The sequence below is a fragment of the Python bivittatus genome, unplaced genomic scaffold (genome assembly GCF_059951505.1).
Source record: "Python bivittatus isolate LINGU-HERP-01145 unplaced genomic scaffold, Pbiv_v1 ctg000220_np1212, whole genome shotgun sequence".
NCBI classification, from domain to species: Eukaryota; Metazoa; Chordata; class Lepidosauria; order Squamata; family Pythonidae; genus Python; species Python bivittatus.
In genome coordinates, this window is record NW_028277048.1 from 41,168,505 (window position 1) to 41,186,402 (window position 17,898).

General features: G+C 42.1%; 1 protein-coding gene across 2 annotated transcripts in view; it reads left to right on the forward strand.

The window, feature by feature from the left end:
• Positions 1-3,369: 3,369 nt before the first annotated feature.
• The window catches only part of TMC6 (transmembrane channel like 6), a 29,500-nt gene continuing 14,971 nt past the window's right edge, over positions 3,370-17,898 (forward strand). For both annotated transcript variants that reach the window (XM_088138417.1, XM_088138418.1), the window contains exons 1-10: positions 3,370-3,452; positions 8,197-8,533; positions 8,825-9,100; positions 10,379-10,503; positions 13,878-14,000; positions 14,174-14,332; positions 15,066-15,171; positions 15,321-15,414; positions 16,348-16,602; positions 17,257-17,450. In XM_088138417.1, the coding sequence (XP_087994543.1) occupies positions 9,045-9,100; positions 10,379-10,503; positions 13,878-14,000; positions 14,174-14,332; positions 15,066-15,171; positions 15,321-15,414; positions 16,348-16,602; positions 17,257-17,450 (1,112 nt within the window). In that variant the 5' untranslated portion in view covers positions 3,370-3,452; positions 8,197-8,533; positions 8,825-9,044. The remainder of the gene's footprint in view (positions 3,453-8,196; positions 8,534-8,824; positions 9,101-10,378; positions 10,504-13,877; positions 14,001-14,173; positions 14,333-15,065; positions 15,172-15,320; positions 15,415-16,347; positions 16,603-17,256; positions 17,451-17,898) is intronic.

Sequence of the window (17,898 nt, forward strand, 5' to 3'; positions counted from 1 at the left end):
TTCCTTGCCATCTTTTCTAGCCTTCCAAGATCCTATGATCAATCCATAGTTTTCTCTGATCATGTAGGCACATTTCAAAACAAAGCAATGGGCTACAACATCTGCCATTTTTATTTTCTATGAATAGGGACCTAAGCCATTATTGGAAAAAAAGTTGACTAGAGGCTGGTGTTTTGCCTTGCAGCATGCTAGTTTCAGTTTGGTGGAAATGCCAGCACCACTCAGTCACCAGCTCTGACTGGAGGGATGGAGCAGTTTCTTTCCTCCTTAGAGTGGTGTCCTAGTGTCATGTGAGAGCCTCCTTGGGCCATCCAGGAGGTAAAAGGCTAAACTGCAACACACACACACACACACAAACAAACATTGCCCAGCCCTGTGTTATACTACCAAGTTTCTTCTCATCAGAGAACATGAATTTTTCCCTTGCTTGCAAGTTTGCAGTTAATTGAATATCCCAGCCACTTTCCCTTTAGCCATCACCTGGATTAGTCATCACAAGGACCCAGCTGATTTGCCAGCCTGAGAAATGATTCCCAATTGCTTTTTCAATATCATCCAGAGGAACATTCCCAAACTGGAAGATTCTGGTTGATGCCCTCTTGAAACTGCCCCTGGACACATCTGTCTTGCTAGATGCTCTTGGCTCCTTTGTGAAATGATATGACCATCATGTCTTCTAAAGGTTTGGGAGATCCAGTTAGAAGGAAGGAACATGTTACCTCCCCTATTCCTGTCAAGAGTTGATACACGCTTACTTGTAATAAGGAATAAATTATTTTTCTGTATTCTATCTCAAACAACATATTTATGCCTCCCGCTCCAATATGTATTATGGAGCAAACTAAACCATATCGGTTATGCACCAAACTAAAAAAATGTTATGGAATTTTAAAAATTGGGTTAAGTAAAGGTAACTATGGGCAAATGTATTGCGCAAACATAACCTACATGTTGTTAAGTGGCCAACATCATACCGGAATTATACATGTTTCTTTATGAGAAAGATGCTTCCTATTTTTTCCAAAGAAAAAGAAACCTACTTAAAAAAAGAGAATGTGTTACAGAAGAAATCAGCCCAGCTTTCAAAAAGTATATTTTATCTGTACATTATAATTATGGTTTCATTACAATCCCTCCATTTTGCCCTCACGGAACCACAGATCCCAGAAACTTTTAGTGTGAGTTTAGACGCTGCTGCCTGCATGGAAGCCTTTCACCCAACCAGTGCTCAGCTGCACCCAACCAGTCCCTGAGCTTGAGGGAATATTTCAGGTTACAGTCACCAGCCTTTCTTTCATAAAGGCATGCTAATACATCTAGTACAAAACTGATTTTGGCTATAGTTAGGGATGCTAATTTTAGACCTTGCAATTACCCCTATTACAGCTCCCACACCCTTGGTAGAAATGTGGTAGTGTTTAAACTGTAACTATGAAGCTTATTGTTGTTTTTATCCTCCTCTTCCCCACCCTGCCATTCTGTGTTATACAACCATTCAAATATTCCTGATAAGCTACTTGGAGGAACAAAAACCAAGATTTGCCAACTCTGATTTTAAACAAGAAGGAAAATACTGAACATGGACAGTTTCCCATTGTAAACATAAATCATAGCATCATTATGACTATAGGACTAGAAGGGAATTTGCTACTTTGGCCTGATGCGAGGCAAATTTGCTTGGCAATGAGTGCCATTTTTGGGAAGAATGGTTTTATAGAACAATGCTTTTTAGAAGTAAAAATAACAAAATGAGCATAACCATAAATATTCCTGATCTCTGGCTCTCAGCTATAACCTGTTTTTAAGTAGAATAGAAAATCACTCTATCGCAGTATCTTAGTTGCAGTGAGCACTAAAACATCCAGGTAGAGGTCCTGGGCCTGTTTTCCACCCCCATCCTGCCTTCTGCTTCCATCATGTCTGGGTTTAATATTTTCTTAGTTTCCAGCCCCCCCACCCTGACTTTTTACATTAAAAAATAAATAGAAGTTTACATACTGTATTACATATTCCAATATTATCTTTATTTTCAAACAGAGCTTATCTGGCCCCAAAGGAGCCCTATAACCTTTCTTAAAAATAAAGATCATAGGCAGTGACAGTCAAATGCCGTCCATCCTAGAAACAAAGAGAATGTGGGGGCAGAGAAAGGGGTTGGCAGGTAGCATTCTGCTAAACGTGGGCTTCGTAGCTGGTAAATGGTATCTACTTTGTGAAAGAGCAACCAAGAGCCATATTGTGGGGGTATCCATATGTTCTCCCCACCAGTCCCCAAAGGTTGAAGACTTCTGAGCTAGAAGAAACACACACAGAGAGCGTAAAAGTTCTGCAGAATGTTAATTATCATCATCACCTGGCTGACAGTATCTAGACTTGGAAGCTAAGCAGACTCAGGAGCTGGACAGAAGACCTTCAGGGAATACCCCGTCTGTAGCCTAGTTTGGGAAACTGAAAAAAAACATTCCAGAGGAAGGCAAATGCAAGCCATTCTCTATTGTTGCCAAGAAACTACATGGCTGTTTCTGTTAAGATACCAGGAATCAAGCTCAACTCAAAATTAATTTATGTGGATTAATTTCTGGGAGAAGGCAACTATGGAAAGAATTTTCCTGTAAGCAATCTAGTGTAGGAAAAGGGGGGAAATATCTGCCTTCAGGGCCTTTTTTAGAGGATGCAATACATCACTTCTCACAATTCAAACTCACAATTCCTGAGAACGTCTTAGAAAGTTACCCTTTTACTCTTCCCCTAAGAACCAGCCAAGTCAAACATTTTAAATTACTTTTTTCTCATGATAAAGAGTAGAAATATTCATATGTAACATAGCTGTACCTAACATACCTTCTCCACTGCCTCTGATATATGGGATCCACAGCTCCTGCTATACAAAGCAATGCCCCTTCTGACTGGTCCTTACACAGACTCTACAGCAAAGAACTGGAAAGAAGTCACTAGACAAGACCACAAGGAGAAATGGTGACTTAGAGCAGTGTTTTTTCAAACTTGGCAACTTTAAGATGTGTGGACTTCAACTCCCAGAATTCCCCAGCCAGCATGAATTCTGGGAGTTGAAGTCCACACATCTTAAAGTTGCCAAGTCTGAAAAACACTTTCTCAGAAGTTGTATACTGTGGGCTGGTGAAGCCTCCTGAAACAGTTGGTCTCACTGGAGATGAAGATTCACTGCTCATTTGGACAAAGGAAACTTTTTTCTTCTCACAAGCAGGGTTTTGCCTTTCAGTTGTGTGGAACCTAGCACAAACTTAAAAGCAGGTTTCTTGCTCCAGTACGTGCTTCAGAAAAAGAACTACAGCTCCCAGAGTCCTTTGTTGTTCAGGTGAAGCACAGGGTGTGGTCTGACTACCGGGACAGGGGTTTCCTTTGGAGAAAAAGTTTTCTTGGTGTGGGGAGGAGACGTTTACCTGATTAACCCTGCAAGAATAACTCACAAGGTTAGTGAAAAAGATACCTGATGTAATTGGAGGACTATCTCGTGATTCGGGGAGTTGTAAAAGGGCTCCGTTCCTTTATTTTGTAAAATCTTGCTTTTTCTCGCACGTTTTATCATTGGTTATTTGTAATAATCTGCAGCTGTGCCCTCGTAGGGAGCTCTTGGCTGCCAATTGGGGCCTGGATGCGATCGCCGTTAGCGTGATCGCTGTCCTGGGTGTCAGAAATTCCATTGTCCAGCGTAGGATTTGCTGCAGGCGGGAAAATCACCCGGGGGACGTGGCTACAAGGATTCCTCCATAGAGTAAGTGACCTCTGTGCTTCTTTTCTCACACCCACGTAGCTGCTTGTAGAAGAAATGAGGCCCTCGTCCTAGGGTGGCTGAACCTCGACCTGGCCTTTGATAGACTAGGAAGTTTAATAGAAACGGATGCAATAAAAGAAGCAATTACAGAGTTGCTTTTGCTTCCTTTCTAAAGTTCTTTTTCTGAAGCACCTACTGGAGAAAGAAAGCTGCTTTTAAGTTTGCGCTAGGTTCTATACAACTGAAAGGCAAAACCCTGCTTGTGAGAAGAAAAAAGTTTCCTTTGTCCAAATGAGCAGTGAATCTTCATCTCCAGTGAGACCAACTGTTTCAGGAGGCTTCACCAGCCCACAGTATACAACTTCTGAGAAAGTGTTTTTCAGACTTGGCAACTTTAAGATGTGTGGACTTCAACTCCCAGCCCAAAGCAAAAACAGAGAGGCACAACAGTGTTTGCTATTTGGCCTGGAGAGAGCTTTATAATTACTTATAGGATCCTAAGGCACTGGATTCAAATCAGGTAGGATTTTCATTAAAAAAAAAAAGTATGTCTTTCTGCCTTTTGAAAGTCTGAAAGAGCCAACAGAAGCTGCAACTATAATGTAGAGGTAAGTCAAAAGAAGCAGTAACTATAATGTAGAGATATCACAAAAGAGATAAGATTTTAACATGCAGGTCTCCCTGGGAAAACTGAAGCTGCTCCTTTACAATGAAATATCACTTATTACAACCCACATACTGCATAATTTACTCCCAGTAAGAAGCTCAAGGAAGAGGTGATGCTTTCTTTTGCTAAATATAGATGTATTATGATGAAAAAATGTAAAAATCTGCAGAAGCCTCAGATACAAGAAAGCATTGACATTTCTTGACTTTAAAATTGAGTTATAATGAAAATGATCCTGTCACCTTTTCTGAATAATATGTCTGTTTTGTAGGATTAGCTTGGCCCCACTTTTATTGCCACTCACTCAGGAGGAGGCCTTTCAAGCAAACAAGAAATGTTAAGGTCCTAATCAAGTTTAAACACCAGGGATTGCAGTAAACTTGCTCCCAAGTAAATAGGCTGGGATCTTTAGTACGAACATGAGAAGTAGAAGGGTTTGTGGAGGAATGATCCTTTCTTAATCCTTTTGGGATGCCCTGATGTATCAGACGGCTAATTTTAAGGAGATGGCTGCCAGGAATATGCCCAGAGAAAAGGGAGGGTGGAAGATGAGACTGCAGCCTGGATTGCTTGCCACAGCAGGAGCAAAAAGCCTTGGGCATGCAGCCTGTCCATTCTCCAGAAGCTGCGTGAGAAGGAGAATGTAAAGGAGGTTTGCCATCAGCCAGTGGCATAGGATGCTCTAGGTGGAGGCAGTGTTTTACCTTGGGACTATGACAGAGCCCCGGAGCTAAGGTGGCCTCTGGACAGCCTTGTGTTGGTAAGTAACTAGGCTGTAGTCTTTACTTTGAGGAGGGAGCTACCAAATGCACTAGAGACGCACCCGACCAGCTTTCTTTCTGTTCTTTTCTTTGATGGATGCATTATTGAGCTGCCAGAAAAATAGATTTTTTTGGAAGAAGTGGGAAGGGATCACCTCCCTGGGGTCATTACCCAGCTTTCTGCTGGAAGCCAGTTTGTTGGGTGACAACTTTTATGTCTTCTTACCCAGCCTTCCTCCCTTCCCCTGCAGTTGTGCTGTCATCTGCCTTTTTGGTTATGAATTCCTCTGGGTAATACCATTCTTACTGGCAAAAGTATTGAACTGCATTCAAGTTATTTTATGGGAATTAAAACATTTCTGTTTCACCATATAATATATGTGCAATGGAATACATTTATGAAAACTTCATCTGCCTGAACAAAATATTCTGTCTCTCTCTCTCCTAACTTACTCTCCTGTACCTGCATACTACTTTTGTAATGTGTGTATGCACCCACGAAAGGGAAAACGAGCTAGGGCAATGGGCTGGAAGGATGAATCCTGATTGGCCCCTTAGAGCTCAGCAATGATTATGCCAATTGTAGATTCTTCCCGATATGGCCCCCAACAAATGATTCAGAGTTCATTGAGATTTGGGCTACACCAGCTGGTGTAGCTGCTGCCAAAATCTTCAGTTGCAGTTTGGTTCTGAGCTAAGCAAAACAATCAGATCTGAGTTTTAGTATTTCTTCTAGGAGAGAAATGAACAGTGCTTCCTAGCAGATAAACGACTTGAAGCCCCCCAAAAAGTAATCCCATAGAAACAGGGAAGGTACAAATAATTTTCATTGTACTGATCAAGGGTTCCTCAGTAGGCGTTCTCCAAATCAGGCTGAAGGAGGTATATACATCTCCTTGCATGGCTTGGACAGGGATAAAGTTTTGCTATTCTGTTGAATTGATGCCAAAGCAGAACAAAAGGCTTCTAATTCATTGGGAAGGCTGGCAGCCATGACTGGCAAGCAGATACATTTTATGCATATCATTGATGCAGCAGCTGGCTCCTTGCATTCTGTTGAAGTGAAAGAACATGAAGCTTGACATGTATGTGTAGTCCCTATGTCCCTACTCATGCTAATCTGCATAAGGAGTCTTTGCTGGGGCAATGGGTTATAAATTGTACCTTTCATAAGAAACAGGAACCCAACGCCGATCATATCAAGCGCGAAGCATTTTAGAGCAGAAATAGGCAACTCCCTTGGCACCCACCAGGTTCCCTGCCCATCTGACAATTTGTTTACATTCTACTTAATTTAAAACAATAAATGGAAATTGAGGTGCTGCAAAGAAAAGTGCCAACCTCTAGTTGCACCTGTATTGCATAAAAGCTTTTAAATAGAAATGGTGGGGGGCAACCGCGTTTTGTTGAGGGAGGTGCACCTGATCAGAAAAAAAATAGCTTTTCCCTGCTGCTGCTGAGTTGAAGTGCTCTCTGGTCATCCTTGAGTCAGCAGAAAACTATACAGGTTGCCCCAGGCAATGTCAAAATAATCAGAAAAATGCTACTTCAACCAAGTACAGCTAAAGATGAAGACTGTCTCATTCATGGGCTGGGAACAAGATAAAGGGAGTGTCATGGAAAATTGCAGAAAAACTGGTGCCATAGCATGCTGAAACTTTGATTACAAGAAGGTGGGGAAAGGCCCTCAGATAGGCTGGAGTGGTAGAGAATAGCCTAGGCTGGTGTTTTTCAACCTCAACAACTTTAAAATGTGTGGACTTCAACTCTCAGAATTCCCCAGCCAGCATGAACAAGTTAGGGGACAATTATTCTGCTTCTCTGTGAAGAAAGGGGTGCTCTCCTTTGCTGAGAGAGAGAGAAGTGGGGAGTGATGCTCTCCCTGCCATCTCCTGGATGGAGAAGGACATCCCATATAGAGGGTATCAGATTCCTGTTTGGCTCATTCTGTTTGGATGCCTTCCTTCATCCGAGAGGACTTGGAGAGCCATTGCTTCCAGGAAAGAAAGGAAGCTCCAGTGCTTTGTTGCTGCCTCATCTGTTCACCAAGGGTAACAAAACTTGCATAGGAAGAAGTAGTTTATCCTCAAAGGCTTCAGGGTGTTCTGAGAGCTTTAAAACAGCAGCTGTTAGATACGCTGGATTTGCTGTGCTTTTTCTTTTGTTGACACACCCATAGTAGCCTGAAGCCATGGCTCTCCCCAGCTTTGTTCAGCCCTTGCGTATTTTGGGGTCAAGAAAAAGTTAAGGCCCTACAAAGGACTGCTACTTCACAACAGTCCTTGCCCTGAAGCTGTGACTAAGCTGGAGCTGGCTTCCAATTTTTGCAATAGGGGAAACGAGTGTACATAACAAGGCTCCAGGATTTATGGCTTTGGGAACTCTGAGTTCCTTAAAAGGTTCGTTTCTGTCTTTATCAGGCTGGATAAAGAGGTCTGATAGTCCATATTCAGCCTCTGGGATGGAGGATCCTTGTCCCTGTATCAGAAGATGAAACCTTGTGACATATTGTTGCAAGTTCCATTTATAATCACACTTTTTTATTATTAAAATCAAGCAATAGGTTTGCCCCTGTCTGTTTCTTGCCATTTTAATTAAGTTTCATTTTACTCCACCCTGCGTGACAAGGTTCTAAGATCTGCAAAAAGCCAGATGTCCCAACTGCCGGATTGTTGGACCTTACATAAAGGGGATGATAGATAATGTGAGAGAGTTCAGACTGAGAAGCAGAAGTTGTTTCTTCCCGGTTAAGAGCTGTCCTGGCAGAGAGAAAATTGCTTAAGCACTTCCCCAGGAATGGAGCCTGTACTGACCTTATACTTAAACGACAAGCTTAGGATTTCAAAAAGCAAAGGTGCTGCAGAGTTCTTTGCTATTGGTAGAGCAAAATATGAGTGTCTTCTACAGAAGCAAAATGCCCTTCTGAATAAAAAGCATGTTGCAACTCTCGCTGAACTTAGCAGCACAGAATGAGCCAAACAGTTTCTGGTTTTGAACCCTGTTATCTTTTACAGGCAGCAACTCCACTTCCCTTCTTCGTTCTTCTCATGCTCTACCAAGAGCTTTAATCCTCTGAACCTGCACAGTCTGTGGTAGAAACTAACTTCCTGTTAGGCAGGAAGCCCGGCTGCTTCATTTGCTGGTGTTCATGAAGGAGCACTCACACTCTGCTCTCAGGAATGCAGGAACTGGGCTTTCCTAACCCTTGGAAGCCAAGCCCATCCTGGTGCACTGAAAGGCAAACTTTGTTATCTCTCTGGTGACAGCTGGGCTGTTTGACAGTGGTTGAGACAAGGAAGAGAAACTTTATAGCAACTCTGCTGGTAGTGAAAATATGAGATGCACCTGTAGGTAAGTTCAAGGGAGCTTTCAGTTTCCTTTGCAGAAATGATTTGTTTTTCCACTGTGAGAGAAGTCCGTAGTTTGAGCACCAGCAACTGTATTTGCGTTGTCTGAACTGCAGGCATCCAGACTGAATTGCAGCCTTTGTCCTGTCTTTGTTTTCCTTCCTTTTTGCATTATTTGCTCGCAGCTGACCAGGCAGCTCTTGTGATATACACTTTCTAAATCTTGTAGTAGGAGGTGGTGGGAGAGCCAAGTACAGCTCTGCGTGTCTCAAGTTGTGTTCTTTGTGGCATATAGGCTTGAATGTTGCGGCCTGTTCTGCTGGCCTTGAGAGTTAATAAGAGGACCTCAGATATTAGACCAGAATCTAAACGAATTGGTAGAAGATATGGAGCCTGAATAGTCTCAATGGAAGCAGCTTCATTTGAGATTGATTCTTTCTGCAACCTGCATTTGGAAATGTGGTGAACTGAGAAGTGCAAAGGCAAATAGATCACTTGTGGAATTGTTTATCAAGATGTCCCACACAGTGACTTTCACCTTTCATGACCCTGAGAACAGAGACACTGCCAGGTGAGTGTGATTCCTTTTTAAATAAGTACATTTTTAAAAAGTATATTATTCATTCCTGTCTCAGAAACAGAATGTCATCAGATGGTTAGAGTACTTACAAACTATTTAGAAAACTGACACTTAGCATGTATTTATTTCAAGGCAAACTGTTTTTAAAAAGCCTGAGAATGACTGTTTCTTTTTCTATATCTAATTATCAAAACACTAAAAGTAGAATTCTTGTGTAGCATAAAGCATGGGATGGAATGTTGGTGTGTGAGAGTTCTGTTGCCTGCTTAGGAAAACTGGAGAGAGGAGTTTCCTGTAGCAAATGCGAATTAGTATCAACACTGAAAAAAAAGTTGGTGAACTATTTATAACCTAATCTCCAATATAGTTCCTTGGGAATAAATGGGTAAGTGCATAAATTGCCCTACCTTGATTTCAGTTATCTTCAGAATAGTCTAGAGTGTTAGGAAAACATTAATCATTGCTTCTAAATGTTTTTGAGTATTCCTGTCTTAGATCTGATCTTGAGATGTAAGAAAGGTATTTTGTCCATTATTGAATCATATAGCAGTAAGATTGACAAATTACTATTAACAGAATTTTAGCCACAGAGACCAGAAGTACAGGATTTATAGATTATAAATTCTGGAAGAGACAGAAATTAATTCATTCTACCTCAATATTAGATTGACATATAATCATTATTAACCCAAACTTAGGACAGAACATATCAGAAAAGTATACAGCTATGTAATAGAATTTACAGAATTTGAATGTAAATACATTAACATTTTTAATTAAATTAGGAAGAAAATACAAATAAAATGGAACAATAAAATGCAATTGATACTTGAGACTTGAGACTAATCTCTACATTACAAAACTACTTTCCAGTGGTGAAGTAATCAAGACTTTGTTATTTGTTTGTAGTTATACTATTTAAACTTGTAAGGCTTTAGTTTCACTCTCATTATGCACATCTCCTGGGTGCCTATTAGTAGATGTGTACATGAGGCTCTGAAGGCCCTGATGGGAAGTCTTTGTAAACCATGTTTGATCAGTGTGTTGGATGCTCTCTATCCTTATGCATATTGTCTGTGTTTTGGATTCTGCTGTGGTTTGCTACAAGAACTGTAATGTTCTAGTATGTTTTGCCTGCTTCCGTTTAGTCACTACATATACCTGACTCCTAGCCTAATCCCTTGTGAAGCTGGTGAGATGTTAGAAGCTGTTGTTTTGGGGATCCTGTTAGTTGAACAGTTGGGCAGACTGGTTCTCTGTTCCCCACAGCCAAGACCCAAGTCCATATGATGAAGGGGCTGTGCATGATTCCTTCCACCAGCTAATTAAGGAGCAGAGCAGTTTGGCTGAACAGGAGTTGGTGGAGATGCAAGACCTGACTTCCAGGAGCAAAGGTGAGACAAGTCACATCTATAGCACACAGACTTGCCGATGATTATCAGGGATATTCAACTTGTAGATAAATAGTTGGGGTAAAGGAGAAGGATGTGTAACTTTTAAGTAGTATTTTCTGATTTGTTCTTTTTCTCAGAGAACAATGTGAAGAGCAGGGGAAAGGCTGTGCAGCCTGATGTAACTCAACAGTTTTTAACTTACAAAATATGGATGGAGAGATGTTTCTTGTTAGAAAGCATTTTCTTTCTTCTCAACCATTTAATCTCCAGAGCTTACAGCTAAACAAAAATCTTTGGCTTGTTAGTTACCTTTAACAATTCTGGTCACAGTAAAAAGTAGGGTGAGAACAAATGCATGATCCCATTTTATCCTCGCAACAACCCTATGAGGTAGATTGGCTTCAGAAGTAGTGAAAGCTCCCCAATAAGCTTATAGCTAGCATGGATTTGAATCTGAATCTTCTTGGGCCTCATCTGACACTAACTATACCATGTCTGCTTTCAAAAGTTGGTGAGTTCAGTCTCAATAAACTTCCATTCTTTTAACGTGTACAGTGGAAATACCATTAACTGATTCTCCATGAATCTGATGGGTTCCTAGATGCTGTGGAACCAAGCAGCCCAACCTTAAGAGGTTTTTAAGGAAATACAAGATCAGGATTTCATAATCATAACAAGATTTCATTACCTATATGACAGAGGATTTACCTAATTTTTTAAATTTCTGTTTCTGCTGCATGAAATGCCATGTTCCCAAATCCTCCAGTACCTGTTGTTATACTTGTTTCCAATGTAATAACAGAATTATATAGTTCTGTTTATAAAAATTGTACTGGTGGCACCAGTAGTAATAATGACCTCTTTCACAAGATCAGTGTGATACTAAATAAGATAACTGAGGGGGTATTGGAAATAACTTGAGGTGAGCCCACAGACAGACTGTAGTAGGTCAGATCAGAATTGGAGGACAAACCAAGAGGTAGGATTTATGAGTGAGCAAGAACCGGGGCTATAAGGACACACCACCACCTAGGAGGAACTCAGCCAAAACAGAGGACCCTGTTATCCTCCTCTTCTGTCCTTCAGGATCCAGGGCGTGAATACATTTTACTGGGAGTATTTTTGCATGGCAGCATTAAAGGACTATTTGCCAGTGCAGGGGGTTGGCATACAATATGGCATACAATATGTCTAACTGTACCTTTGATCTTCTTTTGTCTCAAAGTAAACCCTTGCAGGAGGGGAGAACTACAGGTAATCCTTGTTTAGCGATTGCCTCATTTAGCAACCATTCGCAGTTGCAAGGGTGATGAAAAAGTAACTTTTCAACCAATTCTCACACTTATGACCTTTGCAAGTCTGAAAAGCAAAGGAAAGCTGAAGTAAGATAAGTGCAGTTGTAGTTTCACTTAGCGACCACTTCCCTTAATGACCAAGTTACTGGTACCAATTGTGGTAGCTAAATGAGTACTACCTGTAGCCCCAAAGGAGCCATTCTCTGCCTCTTTGCTCTGCTTCTCATGCCACCCCTGGCAAAAGAAGCTGGGGCAAGAGAAGAGATCTGCTGCCTTTTCTTACCATGGTGCCACAGGGAAGCAGAGGGAAGAAAGTGGGAAGTGGGTCTTTGCTGTTCACCAGCAGAGCAGACATGGCAGCACCTAATCAGCAAGGGGAGTTGCATTTTCTACCTATGTTTAGCAGCCTTATGGAAGACTGCTAGACATGCAGCAAGCGCATCTACCTAGCCAGCCCTGTGGATCAGGTACTGTGCCTACTCTGGGGGGTGGAGTAGCTAAAGAGTCACTTTTCTCCCACTTTTACCCTGACAGTTTTCCAGTGCCACAGAGGTCCTCCCTGGGATGGGAGAACTGGTGACTACAGAGTTGCTTCCCCATGCACACCCTTTTCTTGTCATCCCTCCCAGTCTTGCTGGCCTGGGATCTGTTACTGGGTCTGTCCAGTTAGAAGAAGGAGGGGGAGAGATGGCTCTTTGGCACAGGGGAGAGCCCTGATTCTCCCACTGCCCAAAGGCAAATAGCCCTGAAAAACAGTGGGCAGAGAAGGTAGAAAGGGGCATGTCCCCAGCAGGCTCAGGTGGCCAGTCAGAGCAGGTACCAGCTCTTAAGTTTCCTCACTGCAGTGCGCTGCAGACCCTTTGAATGTGTGTGTCCACAGAAGTTTGCAAAGACCTCTTTAAAACTGGAAGAGGAAAAGACAAACATAGACTGTTTTCATGGTGGATCAGGAATGAATTGAAGACCACATCTTTTGTTCATGTCTTCTTGAAATCACCAAGCCATCTTCCTGCCATGGTTAGCAGGCTGTGCAGAAGAGGTCCAAGAAACCTGCATTTCAGTGGTTCACCATATGGGGCAGCTCCACTCAGCCCCAGAAACGCCTCTTTAAATGATTCGTATATACATTATGAAAGTGAATGTTAGGATATTATTCTCCTCCCAATCAAAATGTTAGAATATTATTTTCCTCCCCATCAAAAGCAATTCATTTCTATGATCCATGTAAATTCTTGTTTATAAGAATTAGGGGCCCTGTGGTTGCACTTCTCTCATGCAAAGTTTGTATTTTATCTACTGTTGCTCTAGAGCTGATTTTGATGTCATAGTAATGTTATTTGTGAAAATTGGATGGGGTCTTTTGCTTTTTCTGAATCAGTGCTGACTTTTCTGATTTTTATGACATTCTTGAGAATAACAAACAGCCCATGAAAATAATGCTCTAAACCACAAATCTCTGCAGAAAGCAATGGGCTGTCTGCACACCACTGTATTGGCACAAGGATCTCTGCACTGAGTCTCTGTGACTTGGCCCAACATGTGAATCTGTCCTGATACAAATGTTTGCTGTAGGAGACAGTAGAATAAATTTAGAATGAATGACTAAGTTGTAAAACGTTCAAAGAAAACGGTTGGTGTGGGTCTTCTAGGCTGTGTGGCCGTGTTCTGGAAGTTTTGTTTCCTAACGTTTCGCCAGCATCTATGACCAGCATCTTCAGAGAGCAGGAGCACAGACAGGAGCAGTTCTCTCTATGCCCAGGATGAGGTGACCCTTTTGTGGGTATTTATAGAGATCTGAGGGGGGCGGGATCTGTGCTTCTGCTCTCTGAAGATGCCGGTCACAGATGCTGACGAAACATTAGGAAACAAAATTTCCAGAACACAGCCACACAGCCCGGAAGACCCACACCAGCCATTCGTATGCCTTTGACGATACGTTCAAGGAAAATGTTATGCTAATCTTGGGAATGGGCACAAAAGGAAGATGAAGGGTAGATGTGGAGATTCTAGTTCTGACAGGACAGTTCATAGAAAATTGGTGATGCGGAGATTGGATCTGGGGCTTTTCTTTTCCTCCAGAAAATCTGGTTCATCCCCTTGATCAGACTGAAGCTTGGAAACCAAATGAACAGCTGGTAGAGCACCCTGACTTCTCTTCCACCACATTGCGCATCCTTGCTAATATGCCCAGCCGTACTATTGGTGAGTTATAATAATTCTGCCATGAAGCTTCCCTGCAGCCCTGGCCTACTTTTTTTCATGAAGAAGAATTTCAGGATAGGGCATGTGAATTATGGGAATGAACATAGAATGATCCTGGAACAAGGGCCACCTTTTCTCCACTCCATGTGATGGGTCTTCCCTTTTGTTTGCAGGGCGCAGCAGAGGAGCCATCCTCTCCCAGTATTACAACCGCACTGCCAGACTACGCCGTCGGAGCAGCCGTACTCCTTTCCAGGAAGTATCCCGTTCTGCGCGGCCTAGTTTTCGGCAGCTGGTTCTAGACTTGGATTCCAGTCACAAGGCAGAAGACAGTAAGTTGACTAAAAGAATAGGAAGATGCCTGTAAGCAGAAAAGTAGTGTAAGGAAGATAGAAGTATGTACCTAACCCTAAAACATATTGTGCAGCTATTATAACTATGAGCATCATGGAGAAATCATCCTGATTATTCTCAGTATGTGATCTAGCCATCCAGATGTTGTAATCGCTCAGTGGTTCTCACAAAATAGTGATGAAATATTACAACATATCTTGCTTGGTGGCAGCAGCTAGTCATCTTTGATTTTGCAAACTTAAGCAGGGTCAGACCTGATTGGGACTTAGATGGAAAAACGCTAGAGGGGAAAGTTGAGAAGCATTCCGGAAGAAGACAATAGCCAGGAAATCTAGGGATGTGTCCATGAAGTTCTCAAGAGTCAAACTTGATTAGGGGGGACTGTTATAATATTCCTCACTCAAGGAAATGGAACAATGTACACTTCCAGAAGACCTGAGAGTAGCCTTGGTCCCTTACTTAACCCTTCAAGATGACTTTGTCAGGGCTCCTTTCTTGGGCAGCCTTGCCATGAAAGCCCACAAATATGTTTGCTTTTATAGAGAAGGCGCTATTTCCTTTTTCACTTTCTTATACCTTTAAAGGAAAAGGTGATCCCAGTCAAAAGTGGAGGAGGGAAAGTATCCTTCTTCCTTTCTGCAATCCAAATGTTTGCACTGGAGATGCAGTTGGGCTGCCTGATCTCTGATCACCTCTGCACTTCCTCCCTAGCCAACTATAATTTTCTGGTAAAAGAACTCCAGAACCTGCCAGCGCATCAACGCAATCACATGCTGCAGCAGATGCCTCTAAGCTTGGCTGAGAAGCTCAGACTCAGGTTAGTGTCCTGGTCATTAGCTGCTCTTGGAGCAGAGAGTGAATGCACCTGAGCTGGTCTAGCTCACTGTTCTTTTCCCCAAAACAGCTTTTGCCATGCTTTTTAAGTTCACTTCTCTCTCTTTCTCTCTCCCCCCCCCCACTTTTCAGGCAGGATTCGAGTGGGCATTCAGGCACCTTGAGGAAACCCCAGCCAACGGGTCCTTTGTCTCACTGCAGCTGGCTTAAATACCACATCCTAATAGTAAGCCATGCACCCTACTTGCTTTTGTTGTGGCAGGTGGAAAATAAGCAGACTCAGATGGCTTTCTGTAGAAAAGGTGTGGCCCCCTGTGTCTTTCTTACACTGCTATGACAAAGGAAACTTTCATTGAATTCTGTGAAATTTATGCCAGTTTGAGGAGTAGGGAAAAGTACTCCGGAAGTTCTTGGCTGCCTTTTTGCCAGTTCCTGATGTCCTGTTCTTATCAAGAAGGTATTAGCAAGTTTCAGGAGGATCGTTTTAGGTTACTGCATTGAATATGAAGCAGGGGCTTTGCTACTTGCTGTAGTGGTGAACAGATGGAGAAAGTGGCTTTGGGTTCAGACAGGCTCAGCAAAAGAGGCTAGGGCCTTGGGAAAATAGGAAAGGGGCTGCTGTGGTCGTCTTGCCAAGAAGCATAACTTGCCAGGCAAATAGAAATAATCTCTACTTGGAGGCCCAGGGTGTTTTTCACTGCAGTGGAAGCTGCAAATCCTTCTCTTCAGCAACTGTTTTTCTGTAGTACACAAGCAAGACGAGGAAGAAGTACGGCACCATCCTTCAACACAAGAACATTCTGAGTTTGGGGAAGACTTTTCTTTACATGCTTTGAATGCTTTTGTTAATAGCACTCTGGGCCTGAGAAAGAGGCAATTGCCACATGTTTCTATTGTGCTAAATGTTGTTTCAAGCATTTACTTAATTTTAATTTTTTGCAATACTGCCTTGAGTAGGTAATTGCAATCCCCATTTCTGTTATGACAGTAAGATAGAGTTTTCTCATAGTGGAGGCTGGGATGGCATGTTTGACATTTCTGATATACACTGGCCTATGCTATCATTTTTTGGCTAATAAAGGGGATTGGATAGTTACTCCAAAGTCTTCCTCCTGCCATTTTTTCATCTGAATGTGATTGTATCCTGTTTTTCTTGCAGGGGTTCCGGAATCTCTGGTACAACCTGCTGTCCCTTGTTCCTATTCTCCAGCCCTGGCATTATTCCCTCAAGCAGATCAGCGGTCGCTTTGGCTCTAGCATCCTCTCCTATTTCCTATTCCTCAAGACTTTGCTGTTCTTTAATCTCTTCATGTTCCTGATCCTGCTGGTCTTTGTAGTTGTTGTGCAGGCTGCTTACCCTTCTGCCATACCCAACAGTGTGGCCTTCACAGGGTATGATCTCTTGACTGGAGCGGTGAGTGTTCCTGAAATCAGGTAGCTTTCCTTTGCCATTAGAATAAATCAATAGAGTGTATTCTCCAGCACATGCAACTACTTATAATGATATATTTCCCTCCCTATATAGCTGCACAGCAGAATTGTTTGTTTAGCCCATGAAAAGATGGTTTAAAAATCGAGACCAAAGCCTGATTTCTGCACTATGAGATGGAATGAGAAAAACGTAGACTGTTGGTGTCCATCTATTTTGCCTTTCAGCTTCAGTCCATAATCCCCTACCAGAATCAAGAATCAAACTTTTGTTTGTCAGTCCAACAGATTAGCCCGTTGTCCTACTAAAGTACACACCTGTTGACTTTTAGTCCGTAGCAAAATGCTTGGACAGTTCATAGATGCCTATCCACTACCAGTGTCTCTACTTGTAGTCTATACACTAGAGATGTGAACTAGTTCTATAAAAAAAACCAGTTGTTTTTGGAATAGCCCAAGGGATATAGGTTACTTCTATTTGTGATGTTGACATCTGTGTAAGACCATTTCCATGAGTAATCAGTGGGTGTTACTTCAAAGAAGAGTAAAATATTTCAATGTTGTTACAACCAGGTCCATCTTTTTCAGCAAAGGATAACCCTCCAAAGGATTGGCATCAATTTCTTTCTTTTCTTCACAGGGCTACTTCAGTCACACACTGCTGTATTATGGCTACTACAGTAATTTCACACTGAATGCCCCTGATGCTTCTGCTGCTAACAACACCCATGACAGGCAACACATGCATGTCCAGTTGTCATATAATATGCCTCTGGCCTATCTATTTGTTACTGGAGGTTCCTTCTTTGGAACCTGCATTCTCTTGGTCTACAGGTGAGATGCTTGCTCTGTTCTCTTTGCATGGAATCAAATTGCTCCTTTCTTTTTTACCTGGGATAAGACCAGTCTTCTTTTTTTTCCTATTAGGCATCATCACATTTAATGTGTACTTGCATCCCTTCCAGATAGGATTTCAATAAAAATGATTTCTACCGTTAACCCAAATGGTTTCCTCCTGCCTATCAATATTTATTCTTCTTGGCTGTGATTCTCTGCATCAGGGAGAGAAAACCCTGTTGCTCACCCAGATTTTTGTATTTCAAGTGCCCTGGCCATCTGGCAAGGGATTGTGGGACCTGACTGATATATAGGATTGCAACTGAGAAAACAAAATAAATGATTACCCAGAAATGAGCCTCATTGAACTTAGGGGACCTTATTTCTGCAGCATAGTATTATGTTGCAAATCTTATATAATTTACACATGAATTATTTGAAGATA